Here is a 17911-nt window from a genome sequence, read left to right on the forward strand (position 1 = left end):
CTATTCAGCAGTGGCTTCTTCTGGGGAAGGGCGCTGCGGGGGTGGGGTGGGGGTGGGGGTATCACACACGGAATGCCCTCGCGGACCTTCTCAAGTTTACACCAAGGGCATGCGTCACCTGATCAAGAAAAAGGTGGCTAGGGGAGCACCTATCTTTTCCACAGCCCCAAGGAGGGAAGCCCGGCGCTGGGACACCAGCCACTTTCCATGTGGACCGAGGAGGAAGACAGGTTGAAGACTGTGGTTCTGCTCTTACCTTTGCTGTTGGGTAAGAAAATCTAATCAGGAAGTTTTTGCCTTTAGGAAAGTGAGTCTTGCCTCTCTGTCAACACTAAATTAGACGCTCTTGGTAATGGCAGAGGATGCCCCCCGGGCATGGGTGCTCTGTTTGGGGGTGACCCGAGAAGGGCGGCTTCTAGCTCCCCCGACAAAGCGCTCCCTCCCAGATAAAGGAGTGTAGCCTGCCTAACAATCTCTTTAAATTAGACATGACCCATCTCGCTGCCACTGAACTCCGGTGTGCGGACCAGCACAGAGCAGCAGGCTGTGAGGGAAGAGGTACGTGACATCCTCGCTTTCCTCGTGAGGAAATTCTAATCCTACTTAAAGGCTACTTTACTGCCGTGTTTGGATAGGAAAAGGCATACCGCCCTGCTGGGATGGTGGGTGCTGGTACCACGCAGCTATGGGCACAAGGATGGCCATGGGGGGCTTTGCTTGAAGGGAAGAGTTTGGGAGCCCCAACAGTGGACAGACGTGGAAGTCAAGTTCAGAACTTCATATGGCATAGGTGGCCTTTACTGGATGCCCAAGAAGTCCTTCTGGAGGGGTTGGGGCTGCTTGACGAGGCAGAGAGGGTCTCAGCAATGAGCAGACACAAAAGGTAGGCCCACACCCCAGGAACAGATGGGTTAGCAAGGTTAGTAATGAGTATCTTTACCTTGTTTCTAACACCTTTTCTTAGCCCTGTGCAGTGGGTTGTTAAAATCAGAAAGCAGAGGGTCAAGATTTCTCCTCATTCCGTCTTCCCAGTCCCTGCAGCACCTGTGAACTACAACCCCCTTCTGAATCCTAAGGGATTATACCTCATGTCCCCCCCACCCAAAGCCTCCTGTCACAAAACTGATAGAAAAGGGGGCCCACTTCCTCATTTGTAAAGTGAAGACAGGAGCTGAAACCTCCTTTTGGCAGAGGGACTTGTCAAACCCCAGGAGGCACCCCCACGTGGGAAGCAAGGCGGAGTGGAGGGACTGTGGTTGAAGCGGGGTGAGCGGCCCCGAGCCCGGCCCACCCTCTCTTCTGTGCTGGCTTCTGACGCGCTTCTGGGAAAGCTAGAGCCTCGGGAGAAGGCGGCTGGACAGAACTTCTCTGGATGGACGACCAGGCGACAGTGGCTGCCTCCAGCGGAAGGGGGGGTCTAGGGGTCTGGATGTGGGAGAGGAGACGGCTGGCTGCCTACCTTTTTGAACTTCCGTACCGTGTACAAGCCTCACCTGGCTAAAAACAAAGAGAATTTAAGGAAGAGGATAATGCTGAAGGAATAATGCTCTCTGAAGTATCATCCTTAATTCAAGAAGTCTCTGATTCTGCAGGTTACATCTGGACATGCTTTATTCTTTGTGAATTCATTACACCACATATCGACAGTGGAACCAATCGAAGTGTCATGTCAGTCAGTGACCCGTGGTGGTCTCCCAGACAAACCGGCGGGTGGAGGGGAGCGCGCAGCCTGCACAGGGAGGCAGACGCGGCTGTGAACGCAGGTGCTGCTGCTTCTCGGGCCCAGGACCTCGCACAAGTCCCTCACCCTCTCTGGGACCCCAGTGTCTGCTCTTGTGAGTGGGGGTAACGATGCCAGCAGGGCTGTCGCGCATGTTAAAAGAATGGATGCACAGCAAGAAACAAGTAGCAGGTGTTCGATACACGGGCACTACCGTAGTTATAGGAAAGTGAAATAAAAACACCAAACACCTAAATCCAAAACAACACCATAAGGCCATTCTGATTCTGGCTAGGTCCTGAGGCAACACCCACCCCACAACAAGCATGGGCACGCTGTCCCGTTTCCCGCTGGGCTGACAAGAGCACCGGGAGGGCAGGGTGGTCTTACTCGATGCCCTCCCAGCTGCCCGACACTGGGCATGACGCAGGTGCCATCTTATTCGGCGTCCCCTTGGGCGGCTGCCCGGGATGGCAACCGGGTCTCCCCCGGCTCGCTGACTGTGGCCAGATGGTGGGGGCCGCCCGCAGCCCTATACTCGGGGCTCGATGAGAAGAGCTGGGCCGCCTGGCAGTGTTGGCCATGGGCACAGGCAGGGTGTGCGGCAGCCCCGTAGCCTATGTGCCGACCCTGGGCCATTTTAATGAAATGCCACTTTTCTGAACTGGCTCATCTTCTACCTCGCTTACGAGGACGCTTTTCTTTGGGACACGCTAAAAGCATGCTAACGGCCCGCTGACTTCTGTAAAGGAGGAGAGCCATTTTCTCACACCCTGTGTAAAATGAATGGGACTCCAATGCTGAAGCCCCAGCATGTGGGGGGAAGAACAAAGGAAATCCTACTTCTAAGGTTCCCACTATGTGCGGCATGCTCAGATGACCCCGCTCACCCCCTCTGAGAACCACCCCTCCTCTGCAGAGGAAGGAAGGTAAACTGGCAGATGCGGCTGGAATTTGGGCCCAAGGCCTGTTTCCTTCCAGCAGTGGCACTCACCCTGACGCATGGAGCTGCCCAGCTCGGCACCCGGCCATACCCCAGATCCCAATCTCATCATCCCGGGGTGGGGCCCGATGAGGATGTGTTTGTTCGTGCTCCCCTCCCGACCAGTGGCTCCAATGGATGTCAGGGTCTGGGATGCTGTTCCAAGGTCTGTGCTCTGGGTGGCAGGGGCCTCGCTGGGCCATGGAAGCTTCCAGGGCTGCTTCCGCCCTAGCCACATGCCTTGTCACTGTTGGGGTCAGGGCTGGACCAGAGAGGTCACTAGTCCGTGTGCTCCCCTTCCCTGCAAGACCACGGAGCAGCTGCGCAGCCATGATGTGCTGCGCCGCTGGCTTACTGAGATGCTCACTGGGCCTTGGTTCCCTCCCAGGGAGAATGAGGCCCACCACCGAGCTTCCTCAGAGGTGTCCCCGGACAGCCGCTGGGAAAGAGCCAGGGAAAGAGCAGAGGGTATTGCCCTGCTACAAAGAATGCCAGCCAGGAATACCAAAACTAGCTTTAATTTGTCCAAAAGTCACATTGAGCCGTGTAAAAACTTTCTGGGATGGAGGCCCAGAGAGAGTCCATGCTGTCTGAGGCCAAGGGGTTTCTAGAAGTTCTCCAGCAAGCCGAGGATGCGCTTCTGCTCGTTCTCCCGGAACTCCGGGCTCCGGCCATCACCGATGTTCTCTGCATACTCTGGGGAGACAAAGGCAGCGTGAGGCGTGGATCCAAGGTGGACGGCTGTGTCCCTACATGCCCTTCCCTAAATCCTGCTCCTGCTGAGGCACGGGCTGTGCTAAAGACTTCAACGCCAACCACCCCCCCACACCCGGGGCAGCTGGCCTAACTCCTGGGTCCTGCATTCGAGCAGCTCAGTGATCAGGGCCCAGCTCTCCCATCTTCACTCAGAGCCCTCCCCAGCCGCACCCCTCACCCGCGCACGAGAAGTGGATGCCTGCGACAGGCACGTTCGTTCCAGCCAGTGTTTGTCAGAGTGTGACCCGACCAGCAGCAGCAGCAGCAGGCAGCAACTTGTTAGAAAGGCAGACTGCGGGGCCCAACTCAGACCCACTTATAGACCACGCAGTCCGTGTGAACCAGCCCTTCAGGGAATGATGCACAGAAGTCTGAGAACCACCATTTGAGGCCATGGGGATAAAGTAATGATCAAAAGAGATGAAAATCTCTGCTCTTGTGAAGCCTACTTTCTAATGGGGAAACAAGCAGGTAAATAACAGACGGGGGCTGTCAGAAGGCCTCACAGACATGTGATGAAGACGTGTAGCAAACTCCTGTGGGGAGGTCTGCGAGCGAGCGGCAGAGGGCTGGCCAGTGAAGACTGAGCGGGGAGCTCGCCTGGCTCGGTGGAGGGTGAGTGTGGAGATCTGTGTGGCCCGAGCTCCACACGGGGGACAGGAAGGGGCAGGCACAGACCACAGGGCCTGTGCGCTGCTGCAAAGACTCTGGCCTTTCCCCTGTGACCAGAGCTGTGGGAGGGCTCTACTCCAGCAGCTGTGTGGGAGATGCCCTGAAGAGGGCAAGGGCAGAAGGAGGGAGATGTGATTTGATGGTGACTGGGACCAAGAAGGTCACAGTGGGGACAAGAAGTCTTCAGATCTTACATGCATTCTGAAGCTAGGCTGGAAGTGGGGCGGCAGAGAGATACGTGGATATTGACACCACCAAGAAGTATGACTGAGAAGTGGAAAAGGTGACAGCAAGCCTTGAACTGCCCCCATGAGGTGACCAGATGCTGCACCACTAAGGAGGGGTCAGAGTATACTCCCCTGATGTGAGATTCAAACAGCTGGAAGTTTTTAGGTAAATGGGGAGGTGGGAGAAACAATGGTGTCGAGATGCCCCTCCCCTGTCTTCAGTGGCAGGAAGATGTGGGAGAAAAGAACCACCACGGGAGAGGGGGGTTCCAGAGCACAAAGGCAAGGAGAATGCTCCAAGAGGGAGGAGGATACAGAGGATGACACTGAAGACAGATCTCCAAAGAACACCATCAGAGTGGCAACGTAGGTCACCACGTGCTCCACTTAACCCACATACCCCAGCACAATACTTGTAGCTCTCCATTTCATTTTCAGAAGTATCCCCCCTCCAATTATATACTCACGCTGGTTTTAGGGTGTGGGCGTATGGTGCAGAAATGCTGTGGAACTTAGGGACTGGAGGGCAGGAAATGGGGGCAGGGAGTGGGCTTCCTATAGTGAGTCCCAGGAGGAGGGATACAGAATGTGCCAGAAGGGAAGGGAGGCCAGCATTCTCACTGCCCAGAATCCCAGAGGGAAGATGGTGTGACATCGTGGGCTGGGTTTGAACCCTGTCTCCAACTCACAATCCTAAGTGACCTTGGGAGGGTCTCCTCTGAAAATGTATGGAAAGTATTTGGCAAATAACAGATGTTCGAGACACACTAGCTCCTTCCCTGAGGCTCCTTTGCTCACGCCAGCAGAGTCATGTGTGGAGAGCCCACATATCCTGTAAGTCCCTCTTAAAGGCCATCTTCTTGGTGAAGCCTACCTGGTCGTCTCTTCCTCTGGCTCCTGTTGTCAGGCCAGGGTCCCCATCACAGGCCTGAATTCTAGACCACCCTGAACTTGGTTCTCCTCTCCCTCCAGATGGGGAGTTTCAGGAAGGCAGAGGCGTGTGCCTTACTTTTGGCTGAATACCCAGCAGAGTCTGGCTGAGAGTCAACTATCAGTGCGGCGAGGTGCATGAGCTCTCCAAGCAGTGGATTAGGGCAATGGCTTGCGTCCCCGCCCCACTCCTCATACTGGGCAGCTTCAGGTAGAACAGAGAACCCTGGACAAGAGGCTTTTATATAATAAAACATCTGCTGAGCCAAATCAGACAAAGATTGGGGAGAGAAAAGAAAGTGTGCAACTCCTCCCCTGCTCCCTCCCACCCCCACTGTGCTGGGGAATAACTCTGCTCCTGCCACTTCTTCATTTTTCCTCCTTCCTCTTTATTACTTTGGACATGTGCCGGAAAACGGGATTTGGGATTCAGACATGTGCCAGCTGTGTGTGTCCCCCTGGAAATCATCCTCTTCCGTTAGATACATCCATCACCTCCAACAGCAAACGGTTGTGAGGCCTCCTATTAAAGGCCCCTTAAAGAAAGGGCTGGGGCGATGGGAGAATAGGATCCGGGCTGCGGAGACAGCTACAGGGCCATATGTAAGTGTTATCTCTTACTCACGTGTGAATGATCTAGTAGTTGATGCCCCAGGAGACAGAGAAATGACCATTATAGCATTTAATACCCCCAGAGGCATGGTCTGGAAGCAAGAGTCTTAATGGATTGAACTAACACTTTGCTCTCCTAATGTATTCTCAGACCCAGGAGGGAGGGAAGTGGAGAAACAGTCTGATCCTTTGGGGCAGTGATTTTCCAACTCAAGCCAGCTTCCCTGTAGGGACTTAATCTCTTTCTAGAGACCTACAAGGTAGAGGAAAGTAGAGTCCGTATCAAGGGGATTAGAAAACGCCAAGGCCTTAGAAAATCCAAGCACACAGAGCACCCATCCCATGGCCTGTCTCCCGTGGCTCTCTGTGGGGAAGGAGGAAGCATCAGATTCGCTGTTCTCTGCAAATGGGTGGTGAATGAAACAGGTGCAATGTGGAAGAGGGGCTGTCTCCTCCGCAGCGTGTGCTGGGCGTGTGTGTCTGGTGGCTCATCTGATCTTTGCAGCATCACACAAGGCAGAGAAGCCATTCTGGTTTGCAGACGAGGAAACTGAAGCTTATTAGAGAACTGGAGCAACGTGCCCAATTCTGGGACGGTAGAGAGGCTGGGAGTCAAACAAAGGGTATATGAGTTGGGAAAAAGGCACCTGAAGAGCTAGTGGGCGGGGGAGCGAGTCCCCGAATTGGCATCATCTTCCCTAAGCAATATGCCGCCCGGCCTGCTCTCCATCCTTTGGGGAAAAAAGTGCTCGGTGAGCACTCCAGAGCAGCCCAGCCCCCCGGGGCTTCTGGCTACAAAGTGCTCCAGAAGGCTAAGACTCCAAATGCCATGTCCTGTGGTAAAGGGGCCCCAGTGGCCACAGGTGTGGAGCAGGTCAGAATGTCAGAACCCACAGGGCTCTCAGAAATGTAGTACAACTCTGAAGGCCGGGTGACCGGCCAGCGTTCCACACACAGCAAGCCAGCCGGAGCCGGGCCCAGAACCAGGTCTGACGAGGCCCCAGTGCTCTTCCACGACCCCTGGCAGCTGGCACAGCTGTGCCATGCGCCCTCGCCCTCCACCCCCTACCCCTACTCATTCTTTGTTTCCACAGTAGAATCCTATTTAGAGAAAATCTTGGTGGTGCCAGCTACCTCTGGTTATTACAGCTGCTGCAGCAGTCTATAAATATTGAACAGGTCCCTCCCAGAGGTCTTGGGGAAGAGTTCTCTTTGCTCTGTGCGTGTGTGTGTGTGTGTGTGTGTGTGTGTAAGGAAGAGAGAATGCAGGAGAAAGAGAGATGCTAGATGAAGGGGGAACTGGGAGTGGGGGAGCTGGGGGAGAGCGGGAGAGAGGAAGAAGAGGGTGAGTCGGGCTGGAGAGAGTGAGAAAGGTGGTCCTCACATCAACTCCCTTCTCTACTGCCCCAGCATTTTCAAATGCTCTTATAATAAAGGCTTTGATGGAGCTCAAAAACAGGCAGCAGTGCTGAACGCATAAATATTAAAGCAAACTTTAGACAGCAGGTTTACTATTCAGACATGGAATACAAGCTGTTCTGTTTATGTTAAACGGGAGAGGGAGGGGCCTCGGGGCTGGCAGATGGGGAGAATATCTTCAGGGCAGAGACTTGGGCCGCACTCACAAGCCTGGTTCGGACCCCTGAACCTGAAGCCTCAAATGCTCACCCTTCAAGAAATGCAGGAGGAAGTGGGGTGAGGGGAGGAGAAGAATGCCCCTATTTCACACTGAAAACTTGGAAGACGCAAGAAACTGGGAAAGGAAAGTGCAGGTCTGACAGATTCCCTAATGACAGTGACGAGCCCGGAAGGTCTAGTGTCATACTCCCTAGAAGGACACTCACCTGTAGCTACAGGACACAAGTCCATCGGAAATTCCATTAAAGTGACACCCATTTAAAGGAAAAGGATACCATCTGTTCCTCATGCTAAAAGGGGTCATGTTCCCATTGTCCTGAGGATGCCTAAGTTGCTGGGAAAACACCCTCCCCTCCCCTCCCAGGCCCCGAGGAGGAATCTGTCCCGTGCTGGTCCACCGGCTTTCCTGCCAGCACCTGAGTCCAGGCTGCTGTCACCTCCAGGTCAAAGGATTAGGCCGAGGAAGCCAGGGAAGGAGGCTCCCTTTGCTGAGCACATACTGTCCCAGCCGCCCGACTGTAGCTCGACTTGAGCCTTCCCAAGGGGCAATATTCACTCCAGGTCTGTGTTTTACCAAGAGGAAACCAAGGCTCGAATGCATTATCTACCAACTTAGCCAAAGTTGCACAGAGAGCCAGAATCACGCGGGTCTGTGCATCTCCGATCTGTTTCCTGCTGGAGGAGATCACACACGGGTCCCAGCAGCAGAGGCGCTGACATGTAGCAAGCACGTGCTACGTGCCGGCCGCGTGTCAGGGCTGTGCGTGCGGACGGCGCCTCCCCGGACTCTCACAGAACCTGGTGAGGCAGGTTATCTCCACCTCACAGATGAACGGCTGTGGCTTACGGAGGGTAACGAGCTGCCCAGGGTGAAACGCACGTCTCTCTCCAGGATTCTCTCCTGCCGCCGAACACCCTAGTGGTCACGGCAGCCATGACCCAGGGCAAGTCACGCACACATCAACATGTCATCAAAAGAGAAATCCTGTCAGCTTCTGCAGTTTCTAAATGGCAGAGGCAGTGCTCAGGCTACCAAGAGCCCCAAATCAACATGGAAATACATATTTATGAGCTTCTAGAGGAGACTTTAAGCCATAATGAAAAAACAAATCAAAGGGCCAGGAGCCAATTTCTGAAGGCATTTTGAAGTCTTTGGCTCAGTCTTCTTGCCACCAATAAAAGAGTCTGGGGTCAGTAATCCTCTAAGCTTTCCCCTGCACAACAGCCCAGCAGCCATGCGGTCTTCCCGTAACTTTCGCCAGTGACCAAAACATCGAAGAGACTTGCCAGCAGCTTCCACGGTAACCCCTGGCACAAGTATTTATACTAAACAGTATTTCCAGGTCACAGCTCCCACACCACATCCAAGGAGGTGGCCCCTTGATGATGGGCATCTGTGCCTGCCCTTAAGAGGTCCATCACGTGCTTCCAGAACCTTCTTAGTCACTTACCAGCTTCACGGAGACAGAAAGGACAAGGGGGCTGCCAAGAATCAATGAAATGGGGGAAGGAGGGACAGGGGGTGAGTGTTTAATGGGTACAGAGTTTCAGTTTTGCAAGATGAAAATTAAAGGTGTGGATAAGTGGTGGTGACGGTCGCAATGGTTACAATGGTAAATCTGACATCTATTTTACTACCACAAAAAGAAAGTACTTCCTCTGTGCAGCCCCCGGACCCTTGTTCCTTTTAATCTGCAGCAGAATGAAGCATGCCTTCATGATTCCTGCTCTATGTCTTCGCACTGACTTCATGCTGCCTTGTGTAGTGATCAGTCATTTCACCTGTGATGGGACCGTATGCTCCCAGGGGACAGGGACTCCTAAGTGTCTCGTTCATCTTAGGAGCCTGCCTAGTGCCCTGTGATGCCAACTCGGTGCTCCATAAAAGCGGATGCCCTCAATTTTCTTTCTTAAAAGACGGGAGGACTGGGGATGCCTGGGTGGCTCAGTCGTTAAGCACCTGCCTTTGGCTCAGGTCATGATCTGGGGTCCTGGGATCGAGCCCCCCATCGGGCTCCCTGCTCAGTGGGAAGCCTGCATCTCCCTCTCTCATCCCCGCTGCTTGAATTCCCTCTCACTGTTTCTCTCTGTCAAATAACTAAATAAAATCTTAAAAAAAAAAAAAAAAAGATGGGAGGACTGTATAAGCCAATCGACAAAGTTAGAGGTTTCCTTTCTGCCAGATGAAAGACAGACTGTGTATAGTTCTGAGTTTTGATCTGGTTTTCAACACTGTTAGTGACTCAAGTACAAGGCACAAGACTACAGGGAGGAAGACCGTCAGGTCCTCCTGGAGCACACGGTGTGGCCCACCCTTCCCTAGGGAAGAGACCACCCTCTCCTATGTGCGTGCCCCAGTGCTCAGGCCTGGAGCAGCTGCCAGCTTCAAGGAAGGCTGGACTTTGGGAGCGCCGAGTAAGCAGTCTGCAGAAAGAGGGACCTTAATGAGCCATCAATTATTCCCAGCTCTCTTGGCACCCCCCAATAGAAGAGGAGGGAGGAAAATGGTGAGAAAGGGGACTGAGATAGAACGGGAAAAGTCCCCTGCTGGGCTTGCCTCATCAGCGTTTTCCTGGGACCTCAAGGGATACATCAGCTGTCATCCTGCCAGCAAAACTTAGAAAATATGTAGGCCATAAAATCAAAGAAAAAGCTTGCATCTAATTAGTATGGTAAAAAAAAAAAAAAAAAGGAAGCAAACCAAACTGAAAAACAAAATTAAAATCAAAGAGGACAGACTGATGAGTTGGTTTTCTTTATGAGCCTTTGTTTTCTCATGCTTTTTGATGGAAGGAAGGGTGGAGGAAGAAGGGGGAAGGAGTGAAGGCTTTTAAAGGGGAGGGCCTGAGCAGAGCCTAGCCACCCACCCCACCGCCAGTGGCCTGACCCCTTTTCAACACCAACAGGGCCCTGAGGGGCTCGCTGGCTGCAGACAGGCGGGCCATGGGGCTCGGCTCCCCCGGCACACCACCACATCCAGAAGGGCTTCCCCGAGGTGGGAGCGAGCCAGGGCGGGCGCCTGCAGAGCACAGAGGGTCGATAACCCTTTGATGTCCTGTCCTACCCCTGGGTCTCCTGTCTCTCTGCCTGGAATGTGTCTTTACCCCTGGAACACTCTTTCCCGTCCTAGGAGGAGCCTCTCCCTCCCTGGGAGCCCACGGAATGGCCTGTCCCTCCAGAACTGCTCTTACCACTCCGTTAGCACGCCGTTCACAACTTCAACCAGCACTTAGCATGCTGTAATTAGTTCTGAGTATCTCTCCCCACCAGACTGTGAACGTCTCAAAAATACGGCTCATGCTCACTCTTCTTTGCCTCTCTAGTCCTGAACCCAGAGCCGGGCACTCGGCAAATGCCAGCTGAGAAGCTGCTGGAGCATGTATTTCGCTTGAAGTATGGCTGGTCGCTTACACACCTGTGTCCTGCGGATTATAAACCCCATGAGGGCAGGCGCCGTGCAGCACCCGAGGACAGTATCCAGCACGGTGCTTAGCCCTGAGGAAAGTCTCAGCAAACATCTGCTAAATTCAACTTGCACAAAGGTGAGGCTGAAGTTAACAATATGTAAGATACTCAGTGGGTTCTCCTTCCGTGCCCAGCATGGCTCTGGGGGCTGAGGAGACACGGTGAACAAGCCAGACAACGTCCCTACATTACAGATTACATTTTCATATATGAGACACACAAAACGAGTAAACAAAGACATAAATAAAAACAATTACAGATTGTAATAAAGGCTAGGAAGGAAATAAACTGGGTGCTATGATGGGAAGTAACAGATGGAGAGAGCCGCACGGATTCAAGATGGAGTCTAGAGGCGGATCTGGCGGATTTACTACTCTGTGGCTGCACAGGGCGACGGAGGGAGAAAGAAGGGCTGGCCCGAGGCTCCGGCACAGCTGGGGGGAAAGAAAGCAACAGCGGACAGGACCAAGAGTGGCGGGAACGCACGCGGCATCTGTGCATCAGCAAACAAACCTCCGCTCAGCGTCCAGTGTGTGCCCGACACCCCACGAGGCACTGGGGGGCTAGACGGCGCTCTGAGGGGGACAGAGCCCGGCTCACAACCACCGGAAACTCCGAATAACTTAAGATATACGTGTGAGGATTTTACAAAGGAATACATCCACCTACTCCGTGTCAGTACCCGTTAAAACACCTTTTCTTCCTCAGGAGATCACTGTTTTGATTGCAGGGACGGAGGTGCAGGAGAAGCCGAAATGCGAAAGAGAAGAGCTGAGAGTGATAAAAAGTTCTAATTGAACAAGTGGGCGTTAGACGGAAATGCCATTTAGGAACCAGAGATGCAAATCACCACAGCTACACCCTGGGGAGGAGGCGGCATGACACGCCACGCAGTAATTCAGGTGAACGAGACACGGAGAGGGAAAGGAGCACCCAGGATGCCGCCGTGGAAGGCAGGGTGCTGGGCTCACTTTGTGAACGGTTTCCCTTTCTGCTTTCTCTGAGGTAGAAAACAAGATTCTAATACCTCAAATTCTCCATCTGCAAAATGGACACGATGGTGGTCCCGCTGGCACCTGCCCGGGGCGGCTGTGCTGAACACGGGGCTTCCTGCTCCCATGCCTTCACACACACCGTTCCATCGTTCTGGGATGTCCTGGCCCCAGCTGCTAAGACCCACTTCGATGCCACTTTCACAAGACTTGCCATAAGACTGTAGCCATGCCTCACTTATAGTAACGATGATGACAATTATCACCATCATATTTCATAATATTCATAACAGCTAACAATTACAAAGAACTTATTAAGGGCCGGTATTTCAATCTATCATCTTATTTAATTTTCTCACCCATACTATGAGATCACATAGCAAATGGGTATCTCGCTCCAGGTAACACAGTAAGTAACAGAGCCAGGATTCAGTTCCAGGAGGCGGATCCCAGAGACCATGGCTCTTAACTTCTCTCTACCTTATTATATGTACCATTTATCTTCACATTTCATCCCCCCGCCTGAAATGGGGGTTATAAGCCACTTACAGGCAAACCCTTAGAGTAAACCTAGCCTACTCCTTCACCTTGGGAATGGGCAGAATATGGGCCAGGGAGGGAAAATGAAAATCTGCTCATAGCGACCAGTCTGCCCTGGCTCTCTCTGACCTCTGGCAGGAGCTGTACCACGAAGTCCAATACGGGCCTCTAATGCCGTGTGTGAGTCTGTGCTAAGGGGCCCACGGGCATGGCCGCATCAGAGTCCAGCTCTGGTACCCTTGTGAGTGCGAGCCTGCTCACCACTGCAGGCCTCAGGAGCCACTCCAGCTGAGGAAGGTCCCGAAGATGTCATGGCATCTGAGGGACTCCCTGGGGTAACTGAGGGCAGGGGGGAGGCTCAAATGACCAAGCACTGTCTGGGTGCCAGGCACTATCTACTGCTGGGCACTAGACTGGACGCTGTCATGCAGTGTCTCCTGAACCTTTGCAAAAGTTCTAGATCACACTCACACAAATGGGGGAAGGCAGGGTCAAGGCTGGACGGCAGATCTGCTCTTTCTGCCACACTACACTGCCTCAGATTCACTTCCTGCGGTCTTGCATGATTCTGGGGATTTCCTGTTACTTCTTTGGTTTTTTTCTCCCAAAGAAAGCCATTTCCTTCCACTACATGTAGTTTGCAACTGGATTTTTTGTTTGTTTTTTCTTCTTTCTTTTAAATTCTTAACAAATATTTCTAAGCCTTGCTGCCTCTCGTGTGTTACATGTTCTTTGAATGCTGGAACGGAAGGGTTAGAGGCATAGAATGAATACCTAGGCTAGTGTTGGGCATCCTAACAGAGACGATCCGGACCCAGAGTGCACGTGACAACACACTGAAGCCTGCAGTGCAGAGAATGCTGGGCACCAAACGCTGGGAGCCTCAGACACAAGCAGCGCCAACTCACCCTTGATGATGTGTCTGACGATCTTGATGGAGCTCCCCCGCATGTTTAGGATCTGGTGAACCCTCTGGCGAATCTACGAGGAAGGGGAAGGGAGGGGAGAGAAAGGGAAAGCACTGTTTGTCCTGGCAGACACCAGCATCCATCCTGTAGAAAGCGTGTACCACACGCCCACCCCTGATGGAGCGGGCCCACACAGAGCGCAGGGAGGCAAGGAGAGTGGATCCCCTTCTTTCTTGGGAGTCTCCGCCCAGGCAGGGGCTCAGGAAGGAGGCAGGTGTGGACAGGCCCGTCGGGGGCAGCCCCTCCTACCTGGGGCACGTTGGCATTGCAGATCTCCGCCATGATGTAGCAGATGTGTTGAAGGACAAAGAGCCCCGCGTCCAAGCGCCGGAGGTAGAACTCGTCCTCCGTGTCATTGTCTATGATCTCCCCGCGCCGGACCATGTCCTGCAAGCAAATGAGCATTGGGGACAAATGAGCTGGCCAGTGAGCCCACAGTACACAAACGAACGGCAACTACAACAACAATGACAAAGCACCAGGAGACCATTCCATTGTGGTCTCCTGCTCCGCCCATTATCTTCTAAAGTCTCCTCCTTACGTTTTCATTTTTAATGGACTAGAGGCCCAGAGAGTCAGATTAAAGCCCTTTTTTCCCCCTATGCAGTCAAGGCCAAAACGATCTCATCCACATTTCAATCTGAAAAATAAGCTGACAGGGACACAAATCTCAGCTGTATCTGCTTCCAGCCATTCTTCACTCTTTGTTTCTGGCCCCCGTATATCACCTCTCTAGAAGACCTGTGGATCTCTTTTCCTTCCCAGTCAGGTGGAACTCGGGAGGAGCGGTCCCATGTCCACAAGTCTGTCTTGCTGCCCTGGTGAGGCTGAGGGCGACAGCACAGGCCGTATGAGCGCCCCTCCGGGCTCACACCGCATCAGCAGCAAAACGCCACCACCCCTTCTGTGGCGCTTCACCAGCAGGCACTACCCTAGGCCGACACCCTGACAAGTAACAGGAGTCTCCTTCCTCAACCGCTGCAACTCCAGACCTATCTGTCTTGCTGTCCCCAGATGTATTCCTCTTCAGCAGATTCTTTTCTTAAACAGCTTTACTGAGATACAATTCACATACCACACAATTTGCCCGTCTAAAGTGCACCGTGTACCGGCTTCTGGTGCGCTCAGAGCCGTGTGACCAGCACAACGGTAGGACACGTCCGCCACCACCCATGAGCCCCCCAACTAGCAGATTATCACCACCTCTGGCCACCAGACCTCCTCTTCCCACCTCTGGGCCTTCACTGCCTTCCCTCCTCGGGATCCAAGGGTTATCTCTGAGGCCAGTGCTGCCTTTATGCTACCTCCACCGCTCGCCTTCCCTCATGACAAGGCTAACATTGCTCCTCTCCACACGCCTCTCCCGCACACGACCTGCTACCACACGCCATGCTCGCACGGATCCCCACCGTAACCCTCCTCCGTTGTTAACGCCCGTCTCCAACTCCCTTCATTTCATAAGGGTGGACTATGAACTCTGGTAAGGCAGGGACTGAATTCTGTCTTCATGTCTCCACTCAGTAAACATCCACACACTGAACGAAAGGGAAAAGACGTCTCTGTTTTGGGCTGTCGGCTCTCAGGAGCAAGAACTGGGAGACGGACTCGTTCCATGTGACTGGCAGACTGGCTTGAGAAGACAGGTGCTTGACACATGGTTTTGATGACAACAATCCATTTCTTAATTCTGTCAGTAGTTTTATGGCCGTGGTTCCCTCTGACAGCTCAGGCTCCTGTCACTGATGGAAGCCCCTGGGACCCTGCTTTCCACTCTCCCAAACTTGGAGGACTTACCGCTTGGTCATCAATCTCCAAAGAGAACCCTTAGAGACTATTTAGACGCAGATAATGCTCTTCTTTATTTGCCCAAGGGGCCGGCCTGTAGCAACACAAGGCTACTTTTCATCTCGCTCCTAAAGGCCTCTGTCTGAGGCGAAGGAGGGCTGCACTGCCTGGCAAATCAGCACCGCTAATTCCTAGCTTCATTTAGTAGCAAATTCCTTGGTAATCTGGAAATGGTGTTAATGTTCACGAGGTAGTCATGGAGCACTGGACTGATGTCCGAGGAGTTTAAAAATAGAAGGGTCTCTTTACTTTCTCATTTACTCATAATCGTAACTTCCTGCTCCAGAACTCCTAAGTGTTCATCAGCTGGGGGCACAGGAAGCAAAAGCACTCCAGACTTCCACTCATGCAAAAAAGCATTTGCTTCTAATACTTTACATTTCTATAATGCTGTAGAGTTTAAAATGTCATTATATATACGGTTCTGACTACCACATTTAAAGAGAGCAGGGAGGGGATTATTAATCCCATTGTACAAATCAGAATCAAAGGCACACAGAGGTTAAGTAAGTTGTCTGTAATTACATGATTACCAGTTACTAGAATATGGACCCCCTGGGGATGGGAATCCTGTCTGATTTACCACTGAGGTGGAGATGATTAACGTAACACCAAGTGCTCAGACCCCAGCCTAGGTAAGCACCCAGCAGCAAGGGCGCCATTCTAAGCATTGACTTAAGGCAGAAAAAGAATGAAAATGGAGGTAAGGGGATGCTCTGGTCTTTGTCATGGAGGGGCCGACTGTCTGGGGAGGCCACAGGGACCCAGGAAATGAGCAGAGAGTAAGAGGATATTAAAGATAATGACAGGTGGTGGGTGCTGCTAAGACAGGAGGGCACCCGGGAAGAAGTGACTCCCGGGCAGCCTTTCCAGCTCCTGAGAGACAGCAGAATGAAGGCCTTAAGGATGAGGCCTTCCAGGGGTCTGAGACCTCGTGCAGCTCATTGCTCTCTGCTCACCAGCAACCGCAACCCCTGCCTTCCCTGCCGCCCTGCCTTGCACACAGAGCAGACAGGCCTGCCTTCTGCTCTGTCTCTTCACCGTTGCTGGCGATGTTGGTACTAGTCCCACCCCCCAATCTCTATCATAATATAGTTAAAGTCTATAATGGGATATTGCTTTCAAAAATTTTCCTGAGAGTTTTGAAAACTTTTCAGTTTTCCAACTTGTAAACTTTTCCAACTAGATACTAGGATTTTTCAGTCCGGAAAACCCCCAAGACTTTGATTTATCCATTTACGGCACCTCCCATGACCCGCCTTCCAGCAGTTATTCCGATGTGTGCCTCTCACATGTCGGCTCCTTGGAGGCAAGAGCTGTGCCCTAGAAAGCACCTCGCATACCACTTTGAGCACAGCAGGCTCTTGGAAAGCATTTGTCAAACAGGACTGGGAAACGCAGCTATTAGTTCAGTGCTGCTTAAGGAGCTGTGTGTGCTAAGACTCCCGTGGACGGGGAGAGGGGGAAGCATCAGACGTGGTGAGGGACAGGACCATGGTGGGCCAGCTGATGGGGGCCTGAACCCTGGCGAGAGAACTGAGACACAAGTGGCTGCAGGCTGGGGCACCTGGGTGGCTCAGTGGGTTAAGCCTCTGCCTTCAGCTCAGGTCGTGGTCTTGGGGTCCTAAGACTGAGCCCCTCGTCAGGCTCTCTGCTCGGTGGGGAGCTTGCTTCCTCCTCTCTCTCTGCCTGCCTCTCTGACCACTTGTGATCTCTGTCAAATAAATAAATAAAATCTTTAAAAAAATTTTTAAAAAGAAAATGGGCTGCAGGCTGCCTGTGCAGGAAAACGTCACACAGGGGAACATGCAACTCCTGTGTGACAGACACGCCAGTTCACAGCCCTGAGAGGCAAGCAGAGTGCATGGCTGGGAGGCCGCAGTATCAGCCTCTGTGGGGAGCTGATCAGACAGAGGAGAGAAGAGGTGATGAAGCCCTTAGAGGTTTGGAAACATGGAAACCGGGAGAGGAACACATTTCGTTCGTCCACCTGATAAAGATTTCCTGAACACCAAAAGGTGGGCCGGGTACTGGATGATATGCTGGGGGGCGGCAAAAATGAATTAAGAGTCCACATCGTCAAGGAGATTATAGCCTAATAACATCGCCAAATTATTAATTTTTAAAAATGTAATAATGCCTATGATCAAGGGCCTCTCAAACGGTACCACATGCTGTGGGCACCCAGGACACACTTTGTCTGTCTGGAGGGGACAATAGACTTCACAGGAAATGTACATTTGAGGTGGACTCTGTAGGAGTCTGATAGGCTGGAAAGGACATTCTAAGCAGAAGGAGAAACAGCATGGATCAAGGCATGGAAAAGTCAGCTTGGCTAGGGTGAGAGAGATCAACAGTGGAACATCAGTATCACTAAAAGAAAGGTTAGAAAGGAGGAAGGGAGTGTGGTTTTTTGCTTATCAAGACCCTGGCTGTGGGCAGATGATATTATTTTTGATTGATGGTTACAGATGAGGCACTGTGGGAGGCCGTCTGAATACAGACCTCTGCCGCCACCACCCATCCACCTCAGAGGGCCAGCCAGTGTTTACGGAGGGCTCGTT

At 52.6% G+C, this 17911-nt stretch overlaps 1 protein-coding gene across 3 annotated transcripts in view; it reads right to left on the minus strand.

Annotated features, from left to right (window-relative positions):
• Nucleotides 1-3201: 3201 nt before the first annotated feature.
• LOC111141552 (catenin beta like 1) overlaps nucleotides 3202-17911 on the minus strand; it is a 159251-nt gene continuing 144541 nt past the window's right edge. For 2 of the 3 annotated variants that reach the window (XM_022494174.1, XM_022494172.1), the window contains exons 14-16: nucleotides 13752-13889; nucleotides 13443-13515; nucleotides 3202-3398 (exon numbers count right to left, since the gene is read on the minus strand). In XM_022494174.1, the coding sequence (XP_022349882.1) occupies nucleotides 3310-3398; nucleotides 13443-13515; nucleotides 13752-13889 (300 nt within the window). In that variant the 3' untranslated portion in view covers nucleotides 3202-3309. The remainder of the gene's footprint in view (nucleotides 3399-13442; nucleotides 13516-13751; nucleotides 13890-17911) is intronic. The other variant, XM_022494173.1, reaches the window with a different exon arrangement.

This window comes from Enhydra lutris, unplaced genomic scaffold (assembly GCF_002288905.1).
Source record: "Enhydra lutris kenyoni isolate GAN:26980312 unplaced genomic scaffold, ASM228890v2 scaffoldscaffold6, whole genome shotgun sequence".
In the NCBI taxonomy this organism is placed as follows: domain Eukaryota; kingdom Metazoa; phylum Chordata; class Mammalia; order Carnivora; family Mustelidae; genus Enhydra; species Enhydra lutris.